General features: G+C 43.5%; 1 protein-coding gene across 1 annotated transcript; it reads right to left on the bottom strand.

The window, feature by feature from the left end:
• Positions 1–1,170: 1,170 nt before the first annotated feature.
• Positions 1,171–23,339, bottom strand: EPHX1 (epoxide hydrolase 1). Its single transcript, XM_041474014.1, has 9 exons — positions 23,236–23,339; positions 12,036–12,220; positions 10,477–10,657; positions 8,112–8,339; positions 7,160–7,289; positions 6,279–6,493; positions 4,087–4,195; positions 2,991–3,116; positions 1,171–1,525 (listed from the first exon to the last, which is right to left on the bottom strand). The coding sequence occupies exons 2-9, from the start codon at positions 12,213–12,215 to the stop codon at positions 1,300–1,302; spliced, it is 1,395 nt and encodes a 464-aa protein (XP_041329948.1). The 5' UTR covers positions 12,216–12,220; positions 23,236–23,339; the 3' UTR covers positions 1,171–1,299.
• Between the last annotated feature and the right edge of the window lie 223 nt (positions 23,340–23,562).

The following is a 23,562-nucleotide window of genomic DNA, read 5'->3' as shown; positions in this document are numbered from 1 at the left end:
AGCTGGAGAGTCCACTTGCCTCCTGTGAAACAAACTGCACGGCATGCTTGAGTCTAAAGCCTCGTGGGATGGAGCATGGATCTGCTGAGCTTCTGATCTTAGCTTCCCTTTCAATTAATGTTGTGAAATAATACTAATCCATGCAAGTGTTATTGATAGATTGTATTTCTCTGTGCTTTCAGAAGTAGAGAAGGACATCAGAAGTGACTGGAGAACAAAACCACACTGAAATCAGTCATCTGGAGATGGTTTAAGACCTGTTTGAAGCTCAGCTGCACACACTAGGGACAGGAGCTGGTAAAGCCATACAGCCCTTCAATTTTCTTTCAGCAGTTTGCCTTCAATCTGACCTCTGTGACAGATGGAGTACAGAACTGATAGGTTCTGAGCTGATGATTCTCCTAGCTGGTACCAAGCAAAATCTCAGTTATTGAAAGAATTTAAAAAATCACACAGGAGTTACTAAAAAATTTAATTCATTTTTCTTTTAATTTTGAATTAATAATATTTTTATCCTTTAGTAAGAGGTATTTATAACACCCTGCCAAAACAGTGCAAAGCCATAGTGTGTTGAGCCTACCTAGGGCTATGATTTAAGGGTACAAATTCAGTGCAGAGGTAGCTGGGGCTGCAATTACTCCTACCCAGCCCCACCTCCTGGGCTGAGCTACAGGCACCTGTGTCTGTCAGCTGCTCCTCACATATCCCAGGAGCCTGGCACAGGGCAGTCCAGCTTCTTCACAGCCAGGAAGCTGCTTTAGAGCCCAGGCTGGAAGAGAAAGGCAGCTAGCAGAAGGCAGTTTAAAGATACTCATCAGTTTAAAGTAGCTCATCAATGCTGATTGATTGATGCACTCATGCAAGTTAGGTCCTGCCAGGCTGCTCCCTACCCTTTACATGAAGAACTTCATACTCACAGCAACTCAAATTTTACTGCTGCCATGAAAAGAAAAAGCCTTTCATAACAATTTTACTGTTACTAGGTACGTTAGTTGTTGTGAGGTCTATTTTTCAATCTCAAAGCAAGAGTCAAAAATACTACACAACATGTTTCAGAAGATACTCAAGCACTCTTCATGCTACTTTATTAGCCTAGCTGAAAAAAAAAAAAAAAAAAAAAACAGCCCAAAATCTGTTGGTCCTCATGGCAGTATCTCATGGAGATACACTGTATTTTTCTTTCTGTCCTTGCTCACATCTGGTCAACAATAAGATCTAATTACATGGATTACGGCAGACTTAGTAAACCCTGTACATGTGCTAAGCTAGAAATAATTACCCTGCTGTTTCTTAGGGAAGTTATTCCCCTTTCTTTCTCCAGAGATGCTCTTTCTCTACTTTGTCAACAAATTGCAGAATATCTTTAGCAAGAAGTTCAGGTTCCTCGAAAGCTGCGAAGTGGCCACCCCTTGGCATGAAGTGGAAGGAGACAATGTTGGTGTATTTCTTCTTGGCCCAAGCCTGGGGTATGTGCAGGATTTCATTAGGGAAGGCAGCAATGCCAGTGGGTACCTGTACTGTGAGCCTGAGAGAGGAGAGAGAACCACTGTCATCTTCCAAACACTTAAATCTGCAACAAATCAAAAGTCCCAAAAAAATGTTCCTGAACAGTTGGGAAAGCTCTTGTTAGGCATTAAAAATTTGACTTTCAGATCCTAAAACTGAAGACAACACTATAATTCCTAAGGAAAAAAAACCCTCTCTTTTATTTTTGCATATGGTGATATTAAGGAAATTTTGCAGGGGATCCAGGCCATGAGGCTCAGAAGCATGGGAAAGGAAAGGAGAGCCCTAGGAGGCGGTGGGCAGCAAATTTCCTCTTGCTGCACACAGTGCTCAAATTGATGGGCAAGCACACACTTTTATAAGAGTGGAGAGAGATTTACAGAGAAGAAAATCACTCAAATATGCTAAGCCTGGCAGGACAACTGGAGGGTAGGCAGGAGAATAATTACTTAATTGCGGGGAGAAGAGAGGAATACTGATAATCTAGACTACTTCAGAAGTAACATTTCTATATGTGGGATTATACCTTAAAATAGCCCTTGCTTTTAAGTGGCACAAATGCACACTACAAAACATTCTTCACATTAAGAAGCATAAGGAAGCAACTGGATGTGAGGGGTGTGAATGATCTGTGCTTGTTCTAAGAGCCACATTTTCTAGATTTGAATATCCCATACACATAAGCTGCATTGTCAGAAGTGACAGACTTTAAAATGTAGATACAAAAAGTGTTGGGCACATAGCCACTGGAAGGCTGAGGTCAGAACTTCACACGGGACTCTGAGACTCTGTCCTCCAGGCACTTAGAAGCTCACACAGCTCATCTAATGCAGGCAGAACCAGAGCAAGATACTGCCCACAGCATAGCCACAGCGGCTTCAGGAACTGAGTCAGCTTCCTGGGAGCATCATTTCACAGCTAAATAAGTACCCTGGCACTAAGCTGTGGGTGAAAATACCTCGGGGCAGGTTTAAGCCTTCACTCTTACTCAGGCTGACACAAGTACATGCAACCAAGCTGCTGTCTGAAGAGTCTGAGCAGCAGCAGGCACATCAGTCTCACTGACTTCTCAATGATGCAGTTTGTCAGCAGCCTGAAGTTGCTTCCAAAGGAAAGACTTAAGCTTTTTGCAGAAACAGGAAAAGTGTGTCCAGAAAAGTACTAAAACTACAACCAAGTAAACTAAACTAAACTGACTGTGTGACTCAGTCACAGACTGATTTAGTAACTGAAATAAAATCGGGAATACATGGCTACACCAAGAATGGGAGGCCCTCAAGCAGTGCCTCCAGTCAGATCTCCTCACTGAGGGCTCAGGATTCCTACCTAAGCACCGTGTTTTCCAAGCACATCAACCACCTGGTCTGTCTTGCAGAGGAATACTGTGAGAGAGCAGTGTTTTTCCTCATTCAGGAATCTATAAGGCATGCAACTATAAAATTAACATCAGGGCAAAATATTTAAAGAGAAGAAGCCACACTTACTTTTCATGCTTCTGTGTGCCTATCCCCTTCTCCAAGTTTTCTTTGTAGAAACGCATGGAGGAGACAATGCATCCTGACACCCAGTAGATCATGATATTGGTGAGCAGGTCATCCAGGCTGAACTTCCTGAAAATGCAAGCCCAAGAGATTGCTTAATTACAATTGAAGAATTATTTGCATCACTTTAGCAGGGACTTGACTTTGGTTTGGTTGTAAGGGGGGGAAAAAAAATATAGGAAATAAATAGTGGTTAAGAGTGGAGAGGTGAAGTTATTACTCCCCCTATGTCTGCCAGTGACCAGTTAAGGATGCTAAAGGCTTTCAGACATAAACTGGGAAGTCACAGTTTAACTCCTACATGGAAGGCAGATTCCAACAAGCACCTTATGCTCCAGCATGGCTGTCTCTCCTGTCCACAGACTGGGAGGGTGGGAGCAGAACAGCACAGGCAGCAGCTTGTGCCATTTATTAATGATAATCTGAAATGCTACTGTGAGCCCTCAACAGAGCCCTCACACACCATGTGCTGTAAACAGTGCATGTTTCATATAAAATTATTAGCTGTATGCAGGGCAAACTTTCCATGCAAATCTGCTGCAGCTGGGCCTTTCCATGGCATGCCCCCTCTCTCCATTCCTGCCAGGTAGTTCTCAAAAGGGATTTCAGCTCTGGTTTCTGCTGCACACTAAACATAATCCTTTATTAGCAAATGGTAGGTAGATGAAGCTGTAACAATCAATCCAAAGCCAATTCACAGGGAGTTAATTGTTGGTATTACAATGAATCATGAGCTGCCAGCATCTTAATGTGGGTTAAACTTTTGGATTTTGTGTCTTAATGAGATTCTTCCCCATAAGTCAGTTTTTAATATCCAGGAGTTGCAGGGTGTATTTCTTTCCTAGGAGATGGAAGTGGGAAGGGAACCCACCAACCTCCATGGCCTGTTTGCCTCTCTGTGTGCTGGAGTGCAGCCCTGCACCAGCTGTGGTCACTACAGGCTCCCTGAGGTGTGAGGTGACCACGGCAGACAAACCTCCTCAGCTGTGACTCTGGGCTCAGTCACCTCATGCAAAACGGCAGGGGAGAAAGGGTTTACCTCTCTAGTCCTCCATCCTCTAGGTTCTGGAATTCCATATCAGTCCACGAGGAAAACTTCTCCAAGATGTATGCAGCCAGTCCCACAGGAGAGTCATTCAAACCACAGCCTGGAAAGGAGGAGGAAAATTTACCTATAAGTGATATCCAACTACAGAACTCAGCGTGTTAGAGAAGCTGCCTGTTATAATATAGGGGACGTAACTTTACAATCTGCTCCATCAGCTGCTTTCTTAAATAAATAAAATAGTACAATGAGTTGGAGCCATTTAATGCCAAATCATAAACTGGAAGTGTCTGCAAATGAGCAGGCTCCACATTAGCTCTCACTGAACATTTTTTGAACTGATGTAACAGTATTGGATTTCTGCTGGCTTTTCTTTTTTTCTGGTAAGCTAATAAGATTAAGCTCTATGTGCCAAGGAGGGTTTGCTTCCATTAATCTGAAAGTTGTCATGTATTAAACAGCATTACAGAGCCAAACCCCACATGCCTACACATGACTAGGAGGATTTGCAGCATTATCTAACAGCAAAAACATTTTAAGGATTATTAGAAAGTCATTAAGGAACAGCAAGGCTCTGCTAAATGCTCCATCTTCTGAATTAGCAATAGCAAACTGCTTTCATGTAGAACAAGCCTTCATATAGATTTTATATCTATATGATTTTATACTACTTTGCTTTCCTGGACAGAAAGAACACACCTGCACTTGGAGCTTTGGTCACACATCCTAGTGCTGTGGAATACAGGGACTGTAAACTGTCCCAGCTTCTCAGTAAAACATGAGAAGAAGCTGTTCCCAAGGAACAGCAAGTTCCTTGGCAACAGCTTTGAAGTTGAATTTGGTGGAATTAGAAGTTCCACCCTTGCAACCCAGCCTTCCAGGAAGGTGCCTAACACTGCAGCTGGCGCGATTTCGCCAGTAATTGCAATTTAAACATGACAGTGGGATTTCAATTATTAAGCAACCACTCTTGATAACTGAAATAGTAAATGTTTGAGAAAGTTCTGTTGAGCACTTTCAGATGTGCTGGACATGACAAGCAGTAGCCTGTTCTCAGCTACTCACTGTGAGTAGAGTGCATCTGTTTACACAGAGAAAAACTGACACTGATCCTCAGAGCACTTGGAATGTAGGCATTTCTGCCAGAAATTCCTTCAGAGTGTTTTTCCCCTTTTAGGAACCTGCCACTGCCCTGATCCTCTCTTCTTTGTCCTTTGGAGAACTGCAGAAATGCTCCAGCCCCCAAAGCATGAACGGGCTGCTGGTTCCCAGTCTGCTCTGACAGAGCACACAGGAGTGGCAAGGACAGCAACCAGCCAGAATTCTGATTGAGAAGGAGCATGGCTTAGGCATCTTTCAAACATCAGCTTCCCTCTCTTTCCTAAAGCACAAAAGACTGGCAATTTTTAGAAACCAAGACTCAACAGAAGCAAAATTATTTTAAATCCGTACAATTATCCTTTTGCCTACACATTTTAAGAACATACCTGCCTCTGTAGGTAAGCTTATGGAAAACCATTAAGAAATATTTCCCTTAGCTATATTTTTAATAAAATCCATCAGTGAATTGCTACTGCACCAAACTAAAATGTAGTCAGTACTCTTGACTCAGTTGTCCAATTCAGTCACAAAAGATGTTTTTAAAATAGAAACACTTAATACTCAGATACTTGAAGCAGTTAAATCATCTGAGTGACTAGCTCATGTAGAAAGAACATTCACAGCTATAATTTTTTTTCCTTGAAATCTGCAAGTGATTCAGAACAATGAGTGAAAGTGAAATTTGATTTTACTTCTCAGGTATTACTTATCACTATAATAAATAAGGTACATTGTGTGCTGAGACAGGTTCTTGTAGTTTACATTACTTGAATGTGATCCATTCTCTGAGAAGAAATTATCTTTTGCTCTCAGCAGAGCTACATTTGAAATGGAATTACAGTCCCCAGTGATAGCAGAAGTTGAAAAATGTAAAACAATCTATTTTATTTATGAAAACTGGAAAATGAGGTCAGTGGCACTTGGAGCATGCTCAGTTTGGATGTGCAGATACACTGCAAAAACACCTATTTTCTGCATGTTTTAAGCAGTACATTTTGTTTCTATGAAAGTACAACTAAAGTGAAGAGACTCGGGTATCCCGAGCTCAAAAAAGGTTGTGGGTTTTTATTATTTGTTTGTTTTACCAACAGTATCCGGTTTTGTAGTCTGTATGTGAGCATAGCCAAACTCAGAGAAGATCTTGTAGAGGCAGTTCTTCAAGAAGGGGAACATCCTCCTGACATCTTCACCCTGGAATCCAAAGAGCCCTGGGAAGTGCCGGCCCAGCAGGATGGAGAGCAGGTGAGAGAGTCCCAGCTTCGAAACCAAGACCATGTTTAAATGGAGACCTTTCACATGGCTAAAGACAAAAAAAAAAAGAAAAAACCAAAAACCCACAAGTTAACAAAAAGTTAACAAAAGTTCAAAGCTGGTGTATTTAGAATCATAGAATATCCTGAGTTGGAAGGAACCCACAAGGATCATCAAAGTCCAGCTCCTGGCCCTTCACAGGACAGCCCCAAAAATCACACCATGTGCCTGAGAGTGTTGCCCAAACACTTCTTGAACTCTGCCAGGCCTGGTGCTGTGACCTGTAACATTTAAAATGTTATTAACCAAAATCACATAAAATACACGGACATACTTGAATCCCAGCCTGTTAATTACATCATGACCTCAGCTGCCCTTTGTGGTGTGGCTTTTCACACAAAAACGAGGGACAAGCCAAAGGGACAACTGTCAGTAATCAGCACACACTCCAGGGCACTAAGCCACAAATCCTCCTTTTTATTTTCTTTGCAAGTACTTGTCCCACTACAGACCTCAGCGAGGCCACCACAAAACTGCTGCACAACCGTTTGAAAGAAAAACATTGAATATAAACTAAGGCATGTAATTTTGGATCTTTGCTTAACACTGAGCACCAAAGGGAGAACCTACACAGCGAGGACTTGGGCAGGAACTCCCAAGTGCACAGGAAATAAACTATTGACAGATGAAACAGCTGCACCAAGGGTGTACTCACCTGGGAGCTATCTGGGCCAGGTTGGTGCAGATGAGCCAGCCACAGTCACCACCCTGGGTGTAGAACTCATTGAATCCCAGTCTGAGCATCAATTCATAAAAAACAGAAGCAGCACTCACGGAATTGAAGCCTGCATTTAAAGAAAAGAACACTTTTGTTGCATTAATTCCACCCACACTCCTGACCCTGCAGCACTGATTCTCCACATCAAGGCAAAGTTCCAGCTCCTCCAAAGCTACCAGTCCCTTTCTCCTTGCCTGACTGTATGCAAGCCCTTGCTCAGCATCCAAGCACAGGGAGCAAGCAGAAAACATGAGGAGGACAAACTCCAGCCTTTCTTGCAGACCTCTCCACTGCTCTGAATGCTGACCACAAAAACTGTAGCCAGGGAAGCAGGGAAAAGCAAACCCAACCTTCTCCACATCTGCACATGCAATAAAATACTACATTCAGTATCACTTTAAACACTACCTTGCCTCAATTTGCTGCAGTTTGTGTTTGTATAACTCAGAGCACAAGCTGAGCAAGCAGGTATTTGACTGCATTCTGCCACGTGGACACATAAACTGCTTTGTTTCAACTCTTCCTTCTCACCTACCTGTACAATGCTGTCGAATATGGTTGCAAAACACCAAAAAGGAACAGTAATAAATGAAATTTACCCTGCCTGCTCACTCACAGACAATTCATGGATGCAACTACAACTCTTGAGTTGTCAATTCATAGCTTTTTATGGTTCTTTTTAAATTATCTACGCACTGCTCCAGGAGCTAGCCAGTGATGTCACCCCAAGTCACCCCCTTATGTCCCTCATCCCACACAACACACAGGATCTCTGTTTCCTCACTGGGAAAACAAGAAGTGTGTAACAGGAGCTGCTGTTCTGCTAACAGAGGCTGCCTCACTCTGAGGCTGGGCTTGTGGGGGTTCAGTTTCTTCTCCTGTGCCATACCTTGCTTGTGGGGTGCTTCTGAGAAACCATAACCAGGGATGGATGGGCAAATGACTTCAAAAATGTGCTCATGGCCGAGGCCGTGGCTTGCAGGATCCGTCAGCAGAGGGATAATTTTGTAAAACTCGTAGAATGAGCCAGGCCAACCATGGACCATTAACAGTGGCTTTGCAGCCTGGCCTTCAGGCAAACAAGGAGGCTTTACATGAACAAAATGGATATCAATGCCTGTAAAAACAAAATCATTCATTAGCACGCCCAAATTTACCTTGACACTGAAACTAATCACAGAACAGATTAGGAATAAAGCTTTTTTCTGTCCTTTTTTTTTGGTGAGCATGCAAACACACTGCACCTCTCTGGATACATTCATCCAAGGACCTTAAAGTACTTTATAATGGGCAATTAAGCATCACAGCAGCCAAATGAGGTTGGCTATTTCTGTTTTAAAATAAATTGGCAAATTAAGACATAGGAGTGAAGCAATCTACCAACGGTAACAGAGTGACTCACACAGCTAACAGGCAGAGGAGACAATTGCATCATTTAGTCCAAGTGCCCTTAAATTTTACCCAAGTGTCCCTACATGGCACAGGATGGGCTTCAGTCAGCCGGAGATTTTTCTTCCTGAAAGGCCTACAATTGCAGCTTGAAGGCACCAAGAGATAAGGAATCCATCACAACGTGCAGCTGTTTGTCTGGGGGCATGAATCACTTTCCTCATTTTGTTCATGCCTTACTTTCCATTTGAATATGTCTGGCTTCTGTCCCCAGCCACCGACTCTAAATGTTGCACAAAAGGAATTTTAAAAGCCTTCACTAAATATTCTCTGTCTGTGGAAGCCTCCTGTAATCAGGTCACACATCTTAACTGCTGGTAAACCAATCATGCCAAACTGAGGATTTTATGCCTTGCTAAAAGAGAGTCAAAGTGTTAATTTTTGTAGTGCTTTCCTACCCTTTGGCCAAAGCTTTCAGTATCTCTTTGAGTGAATAAACCAAGACAGGAACCTGTGTTCTGGTACCAGTCTCCAGTTTGACCAGTAAAAGGTAAAATCAGCAGTGTGGTTTCCATTTTGACTCTTTCCAGCAGGAAAGCTCCACACAGCATTTCACTACCTGCTTCAGGTGAGCTGCTCTTCCTCAAACTAACTCAGGGCTTTGTTTTCCAGGAAACAGGAATTTGTTCCCAGCAGAGCCTGACTGCCTCACTTCTTGATGAATTTAAGCATGTTCTACTCACATCAACTCCAGTTCACCAGCAATCCCACCGTCTTTCACTGACTTGAGATTCCCCCATCCTTGACACTCCTGTGGATCTCTGCATTCTCTGAAAAGCTTTCAAGTGATGACAGAAGGTAGGAATCTGATACACAGCATGTTTGACCTTGTCTTTTCATATCTCCTCTCTGTAATCTTTCCCAAAACTGAAATTTCCCTTCCCATTGCTATACATAGTGCATTGTCCTTAGCTGCTTCTCCCTTTTCTTGTCTCAGATGGTGCTTTTTTCTTCTTTTTCAAGGGAAGACTTTCTGGTTTTATCTTTTTCAGCACTAACCATCATTTAAATAAATGCTTTAAGCTCTAACCACTATGTAGCACCATTTATTGTCCCAAATCCATTTAAAATACCATGGCAAACTGCACCTTTTGAAATAACACACAGTTACGGGTGCGAGTAAAAACAGAACAAAATACCCTGTTGAGGTTAAATTTTGCCATCACGGGTGACAATTGCCTGCTGTGCTCTAGACCTACAAGAGGACCTAAGCACCACCCTAAATCAGGCATTTTAAAAAGCCCAGTCTGGCCAAGCTCCAGCACCAGCAGACCTTGGCTGAATGAACTCTTTGGAAAGAATGAATGAAGAGAAACCATTCCCGGCAGCACATCAACCCCAGGGGAGAGGCACTGCGCACTCCTAGGCCTGGGAATGCTTGAGGAGGTGCAGCAGAGCACATCTGCCCTGCCAGGCTGATGGCTTCACTGTGACAGCAGCAGCTGGGCAGCTCCACAGAGCAGGAGGAGACATCTGCGGCAATTTTTGCATGACTGCATGCAAGGCAGGCAACACGTGTACGTCTTAAGATCCACTTCTGCTCCCAAACACTCGTGCTTGGCTCCTGCTAACACCAGCTGACAGCCTGCTCATGCACAGGGAATTCCATTTGTCATTCCTTGTCCTGAAGGCTTCAGTTACAACCAAGGAGTTCCCTGCTCCTTCAGCAGTGCTGCCAATGATCCAGACTGTGGCAGCCAGGGAGGGAAAGCCCTGTGGCACAACCAGAGCCTTCTTCCCACCAAGCTCCCCTGCAGACAAATTTATCTATTGCTGGTTATATTTTAAGGGGAAAAGCAACACACCTTGAATCTTTGTTTTGAATTGTGGGTACTTGTTGAGGACTTCAACTTGTTTCTTCCAATTGAACTGGTTTTTCCAGTAGGACACAACCTTCCTGAGATGCAGAGAGTTAGTTCCATAATGGAAGCAGCTGTTCTCCAGTGGCTCAGTGAATCGAGCCTGGTCCAGTCTCCTAAATAAATCCTACAGGGAAAGAGAGAGAAGAGACATTTAAAAGCACTTGTGTCTGCTCTCTTGGGCTATGTGTGGTTTCTAATTATTCCCACGTGAAACGAGAACAATGGAAATAACATCTCCAATTAGACACCTGTGCCTTTTGCTCCATCAGCTGCTCCAGTCCTTTTCCTCCTGCAGGTGGCCTCCTTCCCCTTCCATTCACAGCTGTTCTCAGCCTTTGTTCCACCGGGCTGGGAACCACAGAGGGCAAGCTGCTCTGCTGGACCCGCTGTGGCACCAAGGGGTAACTCTTGCTGCCTTTCCTGGACACCTTCCTCACAGTCAGTGCATGGATCTGGCCCAAACCTTTTGCTTTCCTTCCCAAACCCAGGAGTGGGAGGTGTTCACCAGGGAACATTCAGAAGGATTTTGCACAGACAGAAAGTTGGTGAAACCAGACTGAAGTTGAAGTTTGCCAGTCTGGAATAACAACGGCAGTCACCTTCCCACTGCTCTTCAGGGGATGCTGGTGACTCTGCAAGACCACTCCAAAATCACTCAGCAGGGAAAGACAGCCAAGAGCCCCTTCCTGCTGCAAACAGAACCACAGAGTGGCTGAAAGGCAGGTCTGGAAATCTAATCCTGCTCAATCATTTTAAAGTTAGAAATTATCCATCTTAGTGTCTGCAGTGTAAGGGGAAAACAGAAGGGAGACCAATGTCTTTTGGTATTACTAAGAAGGGTAAGCAAAGTGTTAAAAAACCCAGGCCTTGCTGAGAAATTAGGAATCTATTATAAATTAATAATATGAGCAATCCCATGAGTATTGTTTGAACCATGACTCCACAAAGATCTATGAAATGGTTCAGTCCCTGGTTTAACACACACAATCAAAATCTTTCTATCCAACAAACTCTGCAACGTATGTGTTTACTGTAATTACCACAGTAATTTAGTGTTGACCAAAGTAGACTATTAATTACAAAAGAATCAGCATCCAACACAGCTGCAAACATAAAGCAGTCAAGAAAATGAGGTGTTTGTAATTGCTTTGGAAAAAAGCGGGGGAAAAAAAGACATTGTTCTTATTCTGGTCTACACAAACTGAGGAAAATGCACAAACAGAAAAACAGAGTTGAGTAATCTGTAATATGATTTTTATGTTTATTAGGCTTTGCAGAGTAAGTTTATTTACCAGCAATCATGCAAGAGCCAGCTGAGAACAAAATTACACAGCGAGATCTGCCTATTCATACCTATCTTCTGAAGTACTGAAAAACCCCTTCCCCCAAGACCTGCACATCACTGGCACCCTGTTGGTTCAATTTAAAAATTACTTCCAAACACGTTCTGCATCATTTGGCCGTTTCTTCCTTCCCTTCCCCCAGCACAGAGATTTGCTTACACTCAGCTCTTCCTCTGCAGCCTCCACCTTAAATGGCCTAATGCTTGAGTCTTCTTTAGTCACAGGCTTCTGTCCCCTGCCCCACCACCCATCTTTGAAGGGCAGCCTCTCCTCATTCTTCTTGGAAAACAAGAAGTAGATGAGGAGTGTCCCCAGGACCAGGAGCACCTCGAGCAGCATTATGCCTGCAAGAGAAGAACAGAACTCTGGTGAGCCCAGCCAGCTCAGAGAGACACACATTCTTTGTGAGGGCTTTTCCCTTTTCAGACAGGATTCCAGCTACTGGATGTGCTGGCACTCACAGGATATCAATACTTCTGTGAAATTTCTGAAATAGAATGTTTCAACCTACCCAAATGAGGAAGAATTGTTTTAAGTAAAAGAAAAATAATAAAAACAGAGCTCAAAGTAAGTTAAAGAGGTAATGTGGCAATTAAATAGTCATTATAATGTAAATATGACATAAATATAACATAGCTTAATAATTACAATTATACAATTCACATTTAATGCCTTCTCTTCCTCTGAAGCTCCAGATTCCCCACAACTCCCAGGGCACAGCATCTCTTCAGCAAGGCTTGCATGTCTACTGCTGTAGATTCAGAGGGAAAGAAAAGCAAGACAGAACATATATACAGAATAAAAAGCCAACAGCGTGAGGGCAGCCACCTTGTACCTCCAGCCAGCCAGGAAGTCGAGCAGGGATATGTTTGCACAACCCTTGAACAGCAGTGTAAAGGGCAGTCAGACCTTCCCTTTCCTTCTCCCTGTGAACTGTTTTAAAGAGAAAACAAAAGCCCATGCTGTAAAATGTGATCACATAGTGACAAAATTCTGTCAAGGTGCAGAGCAGCCTGATTTCACAGCACATCTGCATAACCCAGCTGCAGGGCTGCTGTGCTGCAGTCAAACAGAACACCCCAACAACAACAACAAAAGAAAACCTTCTTGGATATATTTGGACTGTTTTGTGCTGCAGGTAGAAAAAACACTTAGACTTGTCTTTAATAATTAATGTTTTCAAGCATGCCTTTAAATGTAAGAAACCTTAGTAAGGTGGTTTGGGGAACTGTACTGTCATCCTTTTAATGCATAATTTTAAACAATATCATGCTTCAAACACTAATTTGCTGGGGAATTACTAAGACATCAAGTATTTCAAAACTTCTGTAGGGCAAGGATTGTTTATGACCCAGAACGTCTTCATTCTCTCTAGAGCCAGAAGGTTTTGTTGGTTTTGCTGCTGCAGAGTAATTTGATGCTCTGGAATGGCTCAAAGAGTCCTCAGAATGCACCAGATTTACTCCTGGATCAAAATAGGAATTTTAGCACAAGTTAATGGGAATTCACAGGATTAGAGCAGGAATGAAACTGAATGGAATTGTTTAAGTGCCTTCATATGATAGAACATGTTGTAGTCAACTTCTTGAGTTTAATTTTCTGATGGCTGACAATAAATAAATAAATAAATAAATGCACAAGTCAAGATAAGCAACCATAAAACATCTGTGCAGATTGAACATTTGTCCAGGCACTGTGCAGATTGAACAAGCTAAAAAAAAAAAAGAGGAAAAAAAGTTTTAAAACTCTATTTTTTACACATGCAAGTGCTACAGCCTTGAAAGTGCCTGAATCCTCACAGGCTGGAGCTATTGGGAATGATAGGCACTGAAAAAACTTGATTTGTTTATTTGTTTCACTGGTGCTTCCATAATTTCTGCCACTTGTTTTTCTTCACAATGTTATCTGGAGCACAAGACAACACTCTTTTCCCACCTTTACAACACCCAGGCCATAACTCTCCCCAGAATTAAAAAGTTTATCCAATTTCAGCTTGCCTCAGCACACAAACCAATGCAGTTTAGGAGCATCCTGAGCACAATTAAATTTTACTGCAAAGCACAACTGGAGGGGCTTCTAGAAACCTCAGAGCACTTTACATAGAAGTGATACCTACCACAGCATTTTACTGCATTTCTACTCCTAAGCCTTTGTGGAGAAAAACAGCAGCTTCCCCAAAATCACAACACAACTGGAGCCATGAGAAAGGTTCACCACCATGACTGGGTGAACACCACACTGAAAAATCCCAACTCTTGGCCAAGTCCAGAGCTCCCCAGCAAACAGAAGAGCTGCTGTCAGTGCCAGCCCCGTTGTTCAGGCTGGGCTGTCTCCAAAAGCAGAGCTCTCTTTGCCCTGGCTCCTGCTGCATCAGCAGCACAGCCCTGGAGCACAGACAGGGCACAGCTCCCAGCACGGAGCTGCTCTGCCCAGGAGCTGAGCCTCCGTCAGCCAGAAACCCTCATGTCCACACCCAGAGCTGCAGAACCACCTCTGCTCCCCCCATCTCCTCTCAAGGACACTTGAGAAAGCAGAATTTTTGCAGCAGAAGACCTGGGGAGGGACTGTGTGCAAATGTGTGTGTTTTGCATTCAGCCTGGACCACGTGTGGAAAGAACTGGCTGTGTGAACAGGCCCCCATTTTTTGCAGTGAATTCCAGACTGGAGGATGAGCTTGTTTACCATCCAGTAGTAAGTGCCAAAACCAGCTTCAGGTCCCACAAGAATCCTGACTTCCACTGCAGATAGCTGGGGCTGGTGACAAATTGCCTTGCACGAAATGTCATCCTGACTTGGAAGAAGCCACCTCTGATTTTGATTGGGTTAGTTTTTGCTAACAGAGGGACTCTCTGTATCCAACCTCTCCCAGCTGCCTTGAAAGTGCCTGTAAAATTCCTGATGATAATGAACACGGCTCCCAGAGCTCCGAGAGCGTCACATTTTCCTGTGAGTGCCGCGAAGGGAAGGACCAAGCGCATCGGCAGTGCTTGGACTGGCACCAGCTGACCCAAGGGAACTGTTTTGTGAGGGATGAGCTGCTGGGATGCAGCACGTTCCTGCCAGCAGCTCCAGCCTGGGCCCAGAGGAGGCAGCTCAGAGCAGTGATTTCCCAAGGTCGCTATCCAAGCTGCTTCTCTGGAGCTCTGGTGGGTTGTTTGAGCAGCACAAACAGCCTCAGTTGTGAGGCACCAGAATTTCCTCCACTAATCACTGCTGGGATCTGTGCTGGAGTGGAAGTTATCAGCTCCTTAACACTTGTTCCACATGCAGCGATACAGCACCGTGAAGGTGGAAGGACAAACAGGTACAATAACGCTTTTCTACCCTCATTTTTCAGAGATGTCAACAACCAAGTGCTGGTGGTTCTATTGTCTGAAGTCTCTTGATGCAACCATACTGGCACCATGCCTTTATAAACGAGTGCTTCAAAGGGAGTTCATGTTTTGGTTTGCCTTTTTCCTCTTTTTATGTGACCAAAGGCAAGACCTTAGAAGAAAATATTTCCACTTATTCCATGGTCCTTAGGCGCTGAGACTTTGCTGTACCCCCGAGTGGATATTGTTTACAGACAACACTTAAATACCTTAGACAGTACTTTTATCCTAAAGAGTTCAAGGAGGAATGTTTTTGGTTTGCTGCTTTAAAAACATGTTTTCAAAGAAAAATGTTGAAATGCAATGGGCCCAGTAAATAAACCAAGCTCCTCTTGAAGAAGGCCAAGCACATCTCATGAAATACTTTTGCAAGAAAACCTCAGAACTTCCTTACAGTATCTTACAGCTCCCTATTGGAAACACTCCTGTCACAGTCATATTTTCTGGAAAAATCCCTTGCCCACGATTTTTCTCCTGGGAAGCTGAGAAGCCTCAGAGAAAAAGGAAAACAATTCTTATCTCGTTTGCTTCTCCTGTGTTTTGCTGCTTTGGAATGTGGCTGGAGATTGTTTATCCAACAGGTGGTTGTTTCATTGGTTTCATGTGGATTGTTTTTACTTATTGGCCAATCAAGGGCCAAACTGTGTCAGATCTGGAGGAGAGAGACAGGAGTTTTCAGTAGTGTCTTCTAGCCTTCTGTCTGTATCCTTTCTGTATTCTTTAGCATAGTTTTAGTATAGCATTCTTTAATATAATATAATATCATAAAATAATAAATTAGCCTTCTAAGAACATGGAGTCAGATTCATCATTTCCTTCCTTCGTCTGGGAACCCTGCAAATACAAGACACTCCTGGTTTTCAGCACCTTTCTGCATTTCGAGGTGTCCCCTATCTGTGCATTAACATCAGAGCTAAGGGGTCCACAGGAACAGAGCAATTATTATTTACATTAAAGCTATGTCCTGTCTCCTGCTTTGTCTTCATCAGTACGCAGGAAGAGATGCCCCAGAGAACACAGCTCTTCATTTTCACAGAGGTCATCTATTAAACAGCTTCATGGTAAAATCCCCCTCTCCTTCTGTGAGTAACCATCCATCTTAGCCTTGCAGAATTAGAATCCATCTGAAACATGGTTTTGGAGAAATAAGCAACTGTGCAGACCTTCAGCTTAATGCTGGAAATGCCTTCTGGCCCAAACACCACCCAGCTGCAATGAGTGATGCACAACACCCACAGCTTTGAGGGGGCTACCAAACCCTGCCAGGGCAAAGCTGCTGCTGCTGCGTGGCTGAGGCAGGAGCTGTGAGACTCTGCTGCTTCCAGAGCTAATCATGGTTTAGGGTTAATAACATTTTCTCTCCAGGACTGGTTCACCAGCACACTGCGAGGCAGCTCAGAGCACTTGGCACACTCTGAGAGACACAAGGATTATTGATTAATAATTACTCTGCAGGAGAAATAACAGCTCCATTTGGAAGTGATTTTTCTGTTTACTTTTGTTCACTTACATGTGGTCCCACATTAGGCTTTACCAAAAACACATCTCTGCTGCAGCACCTTTGTTTGCATGCTTGTTTGCCCAAAGAGCAGCAATTGCAGGCTACTCTTCCCAAGAAAGGAAAAACAACCCCACTGAAGGACTTCAAAAACTCATGGCACCTGTAACAGAGCCCCTGAGCACTGCCACAGCCTAAAAGGAGTGAAGACACAGCACAGTCCCCACAGCTTCACCCTCAGTCTGTCCCCCACCCTCTCCAGGCACCACGTTTTTGCCATCATGTTGCACCAGAAGCAGACAGAAAACCATCAAGTCACTCATAGAAGAAAATCTTCCCACTTCTGTAGTTTATGGAGCATCATGACAAGCTTGAAAATAGCTTAGCAACGCAGAAATTGCTTTGCCTACAAGTGATAACATCTCCCAGGTGAGCATGAAATGCTGCACTAACATTGTAGGGGAGGAGGAGAGGCAGGCATGGGATGAAATAAAGCATCCTACGCAGGAAAGCAAATCAAAGACAGGAAATACAAATCCAACAGAGTTTCTGGCTTGTCTCGATAAGAAATTTAGCATTTACATTTTTTTATTGCCACAGGGAGGTGGCATACAATGCTATCTCCAAAACAGCAGGAAGAGATGATATCATCTTATTTTACTTTTTTTTTTTTTCCCTAGACTGTTCACAATCAGAAATTAACCATTACAGAAGGAACTTAATTAGAAGGCTGCAAGCAAGGAGTGAGGTCACGTCCCCAAAGCAGTGAAACCACACTCCCTCAGGCCTGCCCCAGGAGTGGGGCACGCTGCTCCCACTCAGGATTGGGGGTTCCCTGCTGGAATACCCCACAGCTCTGGCACTGAGGCACTGCTCCCCTGCAGCTCTTCGCCTGCTTTGTCCCCTGGCCAACAGGAACAAGCCACAGGGCCACTTCAGGCTCTGGGGGTGCCCTCTGCCTCACCCGAGCTCGCACCCACAGCGCTTGTCCTTGGAGGCACGTTATTCCAGAGGAGTGGTTGAGCGCCTTACACCACGCGTTCCCACCTCATTTTTCCCGCAGTTACAATCCCTTGTTAACTCTCCAGCACTACGCTGAAAATCCACAGGCACTGAGACCCGAGTCTAACTAAGCATAAAAGAAAAGCAGTCTGGGACTAAGCTCACTGGTACACACTTTGCCTCGCCCAGGGGCAGAATGTCTGTAACCACTGGCCGGCCAAAGCTCAGACCCCATCATTATTTAAAATACTGCACACTGCTTTCTTAAGAGGAAGGAACTCAATTTCCAAGAACACATATCTAAGCAACATTACTTGTTCTTTCAAAGCCGTGCCCTACACTTTATTCTGTGCTGCTTAAAAACATGATTTGTTTATCTCAATTTTCCTTATTTTGCTTCTATTATGTTTGAACAAACCCACTCTCTTTCAAGAGTCTAAAAAAAGTCTTTGGGCTGCACAAACACAAACTGACAGAATCCAGCTTGGGATCTGTGTAATGCCCATTAATGTGATCTAATGACTGTGTGCATGATTCAGGAGAAATGAGATGTACTCTCCATCTGCAATAATTTCTGTTTCAGACTCTGCAGACAGAAAAGCCACGAAAGGACTCTTAAATCAGCACTGTTCAGCCACAATAATTAAGGGTGAAAGAGCTGTTCAAACTACCATAATAATGCATTAAGGTGAGATCATGCAAAGATTTTATCCTATTTATCCTATCCAGCCTTTAGTCTATTAATGATCCCCAAATCCCAGCAAGAACAGGGTTTTTTGCACGGGTGCAGAGAAGGGACAACAGCCTGGCACACAATGGAGGATGAACACAGCTGAAAGCTCTCTCAAATCCCATCTTCCAGTTAAAGGAGGGAAGGATACCATGCCAGCAACAAGTTTTTTAAACAATGCTTAGCCACAACATCTTGAGCTTTACTTCAACATTTCACTCCTAGCGTCTGAAAAGAAATTATGAACAGCACTTGGTTCTGTTTTGCCTTCCACTGGAGTTTCTAGCAATAATGAGGTTCACCTCCCCATCCTGTGCCAGCATCTGCATTTTACAGAGGAGGTGGAAATGAACCAAAAGGTGAGATATTACAGATAAGGAAATGAGATCGAGGTAATTGTTCCTAGGGCCCTGAGGCAAATTTGGGCTCTAATTTTAGCTTCACCAAATCCTCCAGCAGTGAAGAGTAAAAGGTTGCCCTCCTTCCCTGCCGTAGCTTTATTGCCAACGTTTTGCCTGCCCTGATCTCCAGATAAGACTTGTTTACATCCCAAACTGCTCGGTGGTACAGCACGGCATGGCCCCTTCTGTCTACTGCAGGATCTTCCATCAGTCTGAGTCTCTGCAGATTCTTCCAAGGAATCAGGGAGGGAAAGATCTTTTCAGCTAGCAGATTTACAAGCTTTTTGTATTAGCACTGTTAGAAAACTGTGTTACTGAAACCTTTAATTATTAAAACATGCAGAGTTGATGTATATGTGGTGCTTTAGAGGGGAAAAAAAAAGAGTGCAAGCAGTTTGAGGTAGGTAAGAACAAAGCACATGACAACCCTTCAGTTAAAAGAAGGTGTGGAGAGAGAAACGATGAATATAAAGACTGCCAGAGGAATTTTCTGGCAAACTGCAAGACAGATGAGGTGCACATTGTGAATTTCAATTAGGATCACGACTCCAAGTAGTCAGGGCAGCATGAATGAGAATGTGCTCCTTGCCCCATGAGGTGAGACTCCCTCTAACCTCTGTGATGCCAACTCCCTCCTTCCTCTGGGATGCAAGATGACCTCCACCCTCTGTGATGCCAGACTTCCTCTTACCTCTGTCACACCAGTCTCCCTCTTACCTTTAGGATGAGGCTCCATCCTCCAGTAGTGAAGATTTCCTGTTTTTTTCTGTGACATCACATTATTTCTTTCCTCTGTGGTGTCAGACTTTCTCTTATCTCTATGACCATTTCTTCCTTTCTCAGTGATGCCTCCTTCCTTCAGGACACCACATTCCCTCTTACCTCTACGATGTCCAGCTCTGTGATGTCAGACCTCTCTCTTCCTTCCTCAATGTGCCACTTTCTTCTTCCTTCCTGATGCCAGACTTGCTCTTACCTCTGTGCAACCCTCTCTCTTTCCTCTGTGATGGCAGATTCCCTCTCACTTCTGTAATGACAGACTCCTTCCTTCCTTCCTTCCTTCCTTTTCCACGTGTGATGCCACACTCCCTCTTACCTCTGAGACGTCCAAATCCATCGTACCTCTGTGATGTCAGACTCTCTTCTTCCTTCATGGTGCCAGATTCTCTCTTCCCAGTGTGTCAGACTTTCTCCTTCCTCAGTGTGAGATGATCTCAATCCTCTGTCATGTCCAACTTTCCCACATTTCCTCCTTTTTCTGTGATGCTACAATTCCTCCTTCCTCGATGATGTCTGACACCCTCTTACCTCTATGAGAGACTCCTTACTTCATCTATTATTTCAGATTTCCTTCTTTTTCGGGGACACCAGGCTCCCTGGCCACAAAACCTGCATACTCCGAGTATAATGCAAGAAATGTGCAAAATAATACATAAGATAATCAATTCATTTTGCCTAGAGCTGTAAATGTAAAAGGAAAAAATAATATTAAATGTGACTATGGAAACAGGAAGAGACCAACACTTGTTGTCTCTCTACAAAGACTTCGTTCCCAACGAGGAAAGGAACTTTGAATGTTGCCAGAGGAGGGGAACAGATGGTAGCCATCATTTTCTGTCAAATAACTGCAACACCAAAAGGATGTGCCAGAGTAAACATGTAACAAGAACAATTCTCGCTACTTTATCTCTCCCTTAATAACAATATTTAAGTTCTGTTTGGATTCATGGCCTTCATCTAGAAAAATGCACTACCTGTCCCCACCAGATGAGAGCAATTAGCACTCTTGATGAAGCACCCAGGAGGGCTTGGTGCTCCAGCAGAGCTTGGGTTTTGATTCCTCACACACGGGTGTCCTACCTGAGAGGGAGACTTGTCTGCTATCAGACAGCCAAGCCCACCCAGGCTGCAGATACAGAACAAACAGGGAGAGCAGGAGCTGCGTGTCCTAACTGCAGAACTCACAGGAGGAACAAAATTTGACTGCTGGGCGCAATAAATGTGAGGAGAATTGCTGGAGACAAAAAGAACAACAAAACCCAAAAGTTTGCTGAGCCCTTTCTGTGTCCCATGGATTGCACCTAATAATCTCCTGCAGAGATGTTTAAAAAAAAAAAAAAAAAGCTGGAGGAACGTTAGGTGACAGCTCACTTTCCAGAGAGGAAAGCCAGCAAACAGCTCCTGTTCTTTAATCCAGCAGGATCCCTCCATAAACATGATCACAGGCCATTTCTTCATTCTGGCAAATGCACTATCAGAGAGAACAAATAGCAAAGCATGGCTGCCACAATTCCCACAAAAATATTCCCAGCCCTGCCAATCAGAAAGCACTTAATCAATAACAACATGCTTAAATAGATATGAAGAACTCAGAATGCTGCTTAAAAGAACCAAGCATAAACCCCAGGGTGTTTTCAAATCACTGTCAGCCATCCTGCCATGTCTAGCATGACCAAGATATTAAAGCAAATGCCACTTTAGAAGATGGTGTTTTGTGCTTTACTATTTATGTAAACACCCATTTACACACACAGTGATGCTTTTAATTAAAAATAATGTGTGCAGAGGAAGAATCCAGGACTTTTTCAGCAGTAGTATTCAGAAGGGAAAAAAGTATTTTCAACATTAATTACAAGCAGACCAAAGCTCTTCAGAGAGAAGCAAGATGCTCTACTTTCCAAGTGGCTTTTCTTCAGGGACTTAGACAGTAATTAGAGATCTATTTGCCACATTTGGAACTTGCACTTTACAGAAGTCTGCCCTGCTTCTGGGATTGTGCATGGCATGAAGAAAATCCTCTTGCAGGCTCAATGAAATAGTGCACACCCTACCACAAAGGTAAGGCTTTACCTCTGCTCATCCGGCCACAGAATTTGAATATTCCAACAAGAAATGTGCATAGGAACATGTAGGATAATCGATTTGCTTTGCCTAGAGCTGTAAGCTGTGCTTCCCCTACCACCACCAGCTCTGCTTTGCTGCTTCTCCACTGACAAATTACTTGACAAACTATTACTGAAGCAACAAGAATTTCTGGGAGTATTACCATTCCAGAATTATTACCCCTAACAGTTTCATTTACCTTTTGTAATTACTCAGAACAAATTGGTCCTTCCAATAAGGAGCCTGAGCTTGTTTCACAGTGCTTACAAGATTAAAACATTGCCATTTGATGCCTAAAAATCCTGGGTAGGTCTGAAAGCTTTGTTGAAACCCTGGATGAACAAACAGGCTGAAAGGAATGGTATTACCCTACAGAATGACCAAATACTTAAGGTACAGTAAATCAACAGGAGGCAAAAAAGCCTTTTAAAACACCCAGTAATCCAAAGCCTATTTTGGGCAATTCATACAGACAAATTGCCTGTGGATTCTGGCTGCACTGGTTATTACCCACCGTGCTCTATTTCAAATTATTTACTTCAACGCTATGATCGCACAAAATAAAACCTCAAACCCTGGGAAAAATAACAAGCCAGCAGAGTTTAGCAAGTCACACACAAGTTTGAATGATTTTTTTTTCTTAATTTTTTGACTGGAAATGAATTCAGACTGGAAAAGATGTAGAACAAAGAGCCATGAACTTGACACTGTGCCAGGACCTTCCCACAAAGACTTCAGCTCTGACAAAGATCTAATCCCTGTCCTTGGACAACTTCAACTGTGGATTGATTTTCAAAGCTCCTTAATTGCTTTTGGGGACTATCTTCCATCGATTTTCAGTAAGCATTAGCAATCTGTGCACTCAGGCCTCAGCTTTAGCTTACTTCAGACAGGAGCAATATCTGCTTCAGGGGAGAAGCACAGCATCTCCAAGGAGTAGTGCCAACCAAAATATGAACCCTGCTTTTGTGGCTCTCTGAGTAACTCTGAGACATTGGCTTCTAAGACCGATCCTATCTTGTAGGTTCACCTAGAATTACTAGGCAATTTCTCTTATTTTAGATAAAGCTAGGCTAGGAAAAGAATGGAAGAGAAAGCAGCCTAACTAAGCAGAGTTGGAAAATTAAGCAATGCATTTGGAAATGGTATGTTTTAACTCCTGGGCAATCAAAATCCCAACTGAATTCCGACAAACTAAACCCAGCTTGAGCAGAGTACATAATTTGCTTAGTCTTTGCAGATTGCTCAGTTATGCAACAAAATATGGGCGTTAAACTTATAAGGTTTTCTTCTCATGCCTAAAACGCTTGTTCAGCAAAGGGAATTACGCATAAAATACTCAATCAAATCATCCTCAGGTCTGGCAAAATTATCCATAAATAAATAAAACTTCGATTTCATATCCCCATTTAGAAATGAGCAAACAAACCAAACCGAAACCATTCACATGCCAATAGTTAGAGTGACTTACTTTAACTAAGCAAGGAAACCTGGCCACATTCCCGAGGAACGCTAAATAAAATTGTTGTTTCCATAAGCACTGGTAAATCCCGCTTATCAGGGACCTTACCGTGGAAAAGCACCTCTGCCTCCAGCTGTTGGGGATGCCACACACGCTCCCCTATCAGGAATGCAGATTAGAGCCTTCCTGTTCCCGAAATCAGCAAAAAGTCCCCAGAGGACCCAGCGCGTGAACAATTCCCATTGTTAGGAATCCGCGGAGCAGCAGCAGCAGCGGAGCTCCGCGCACCCTCTAAATCCCTGGCACTGACGGACCTTCAGCCCCGCAGGCTTAGAC

This window comes from Pyrgilauda ruficollis, unplaced genomic scaffold, assembly GCF_017590135.1.
Source record: "Pyrgilauda ruficollis isolate IOZ18807 unplaced genomic scaffold, ASM1759013v1 scaffold31, whole genome shotgun sequence".
Classification (NCBI taxonomy): Eukaryota; Metazoa; Chordata; class Aves; order Passeriformes; family Passeridae; genus Pyrgilauda; species Pyrgilauda ruficollis.
This window is presented reverse-complemented; position numbering and strand designations above follow the sequence as displayed.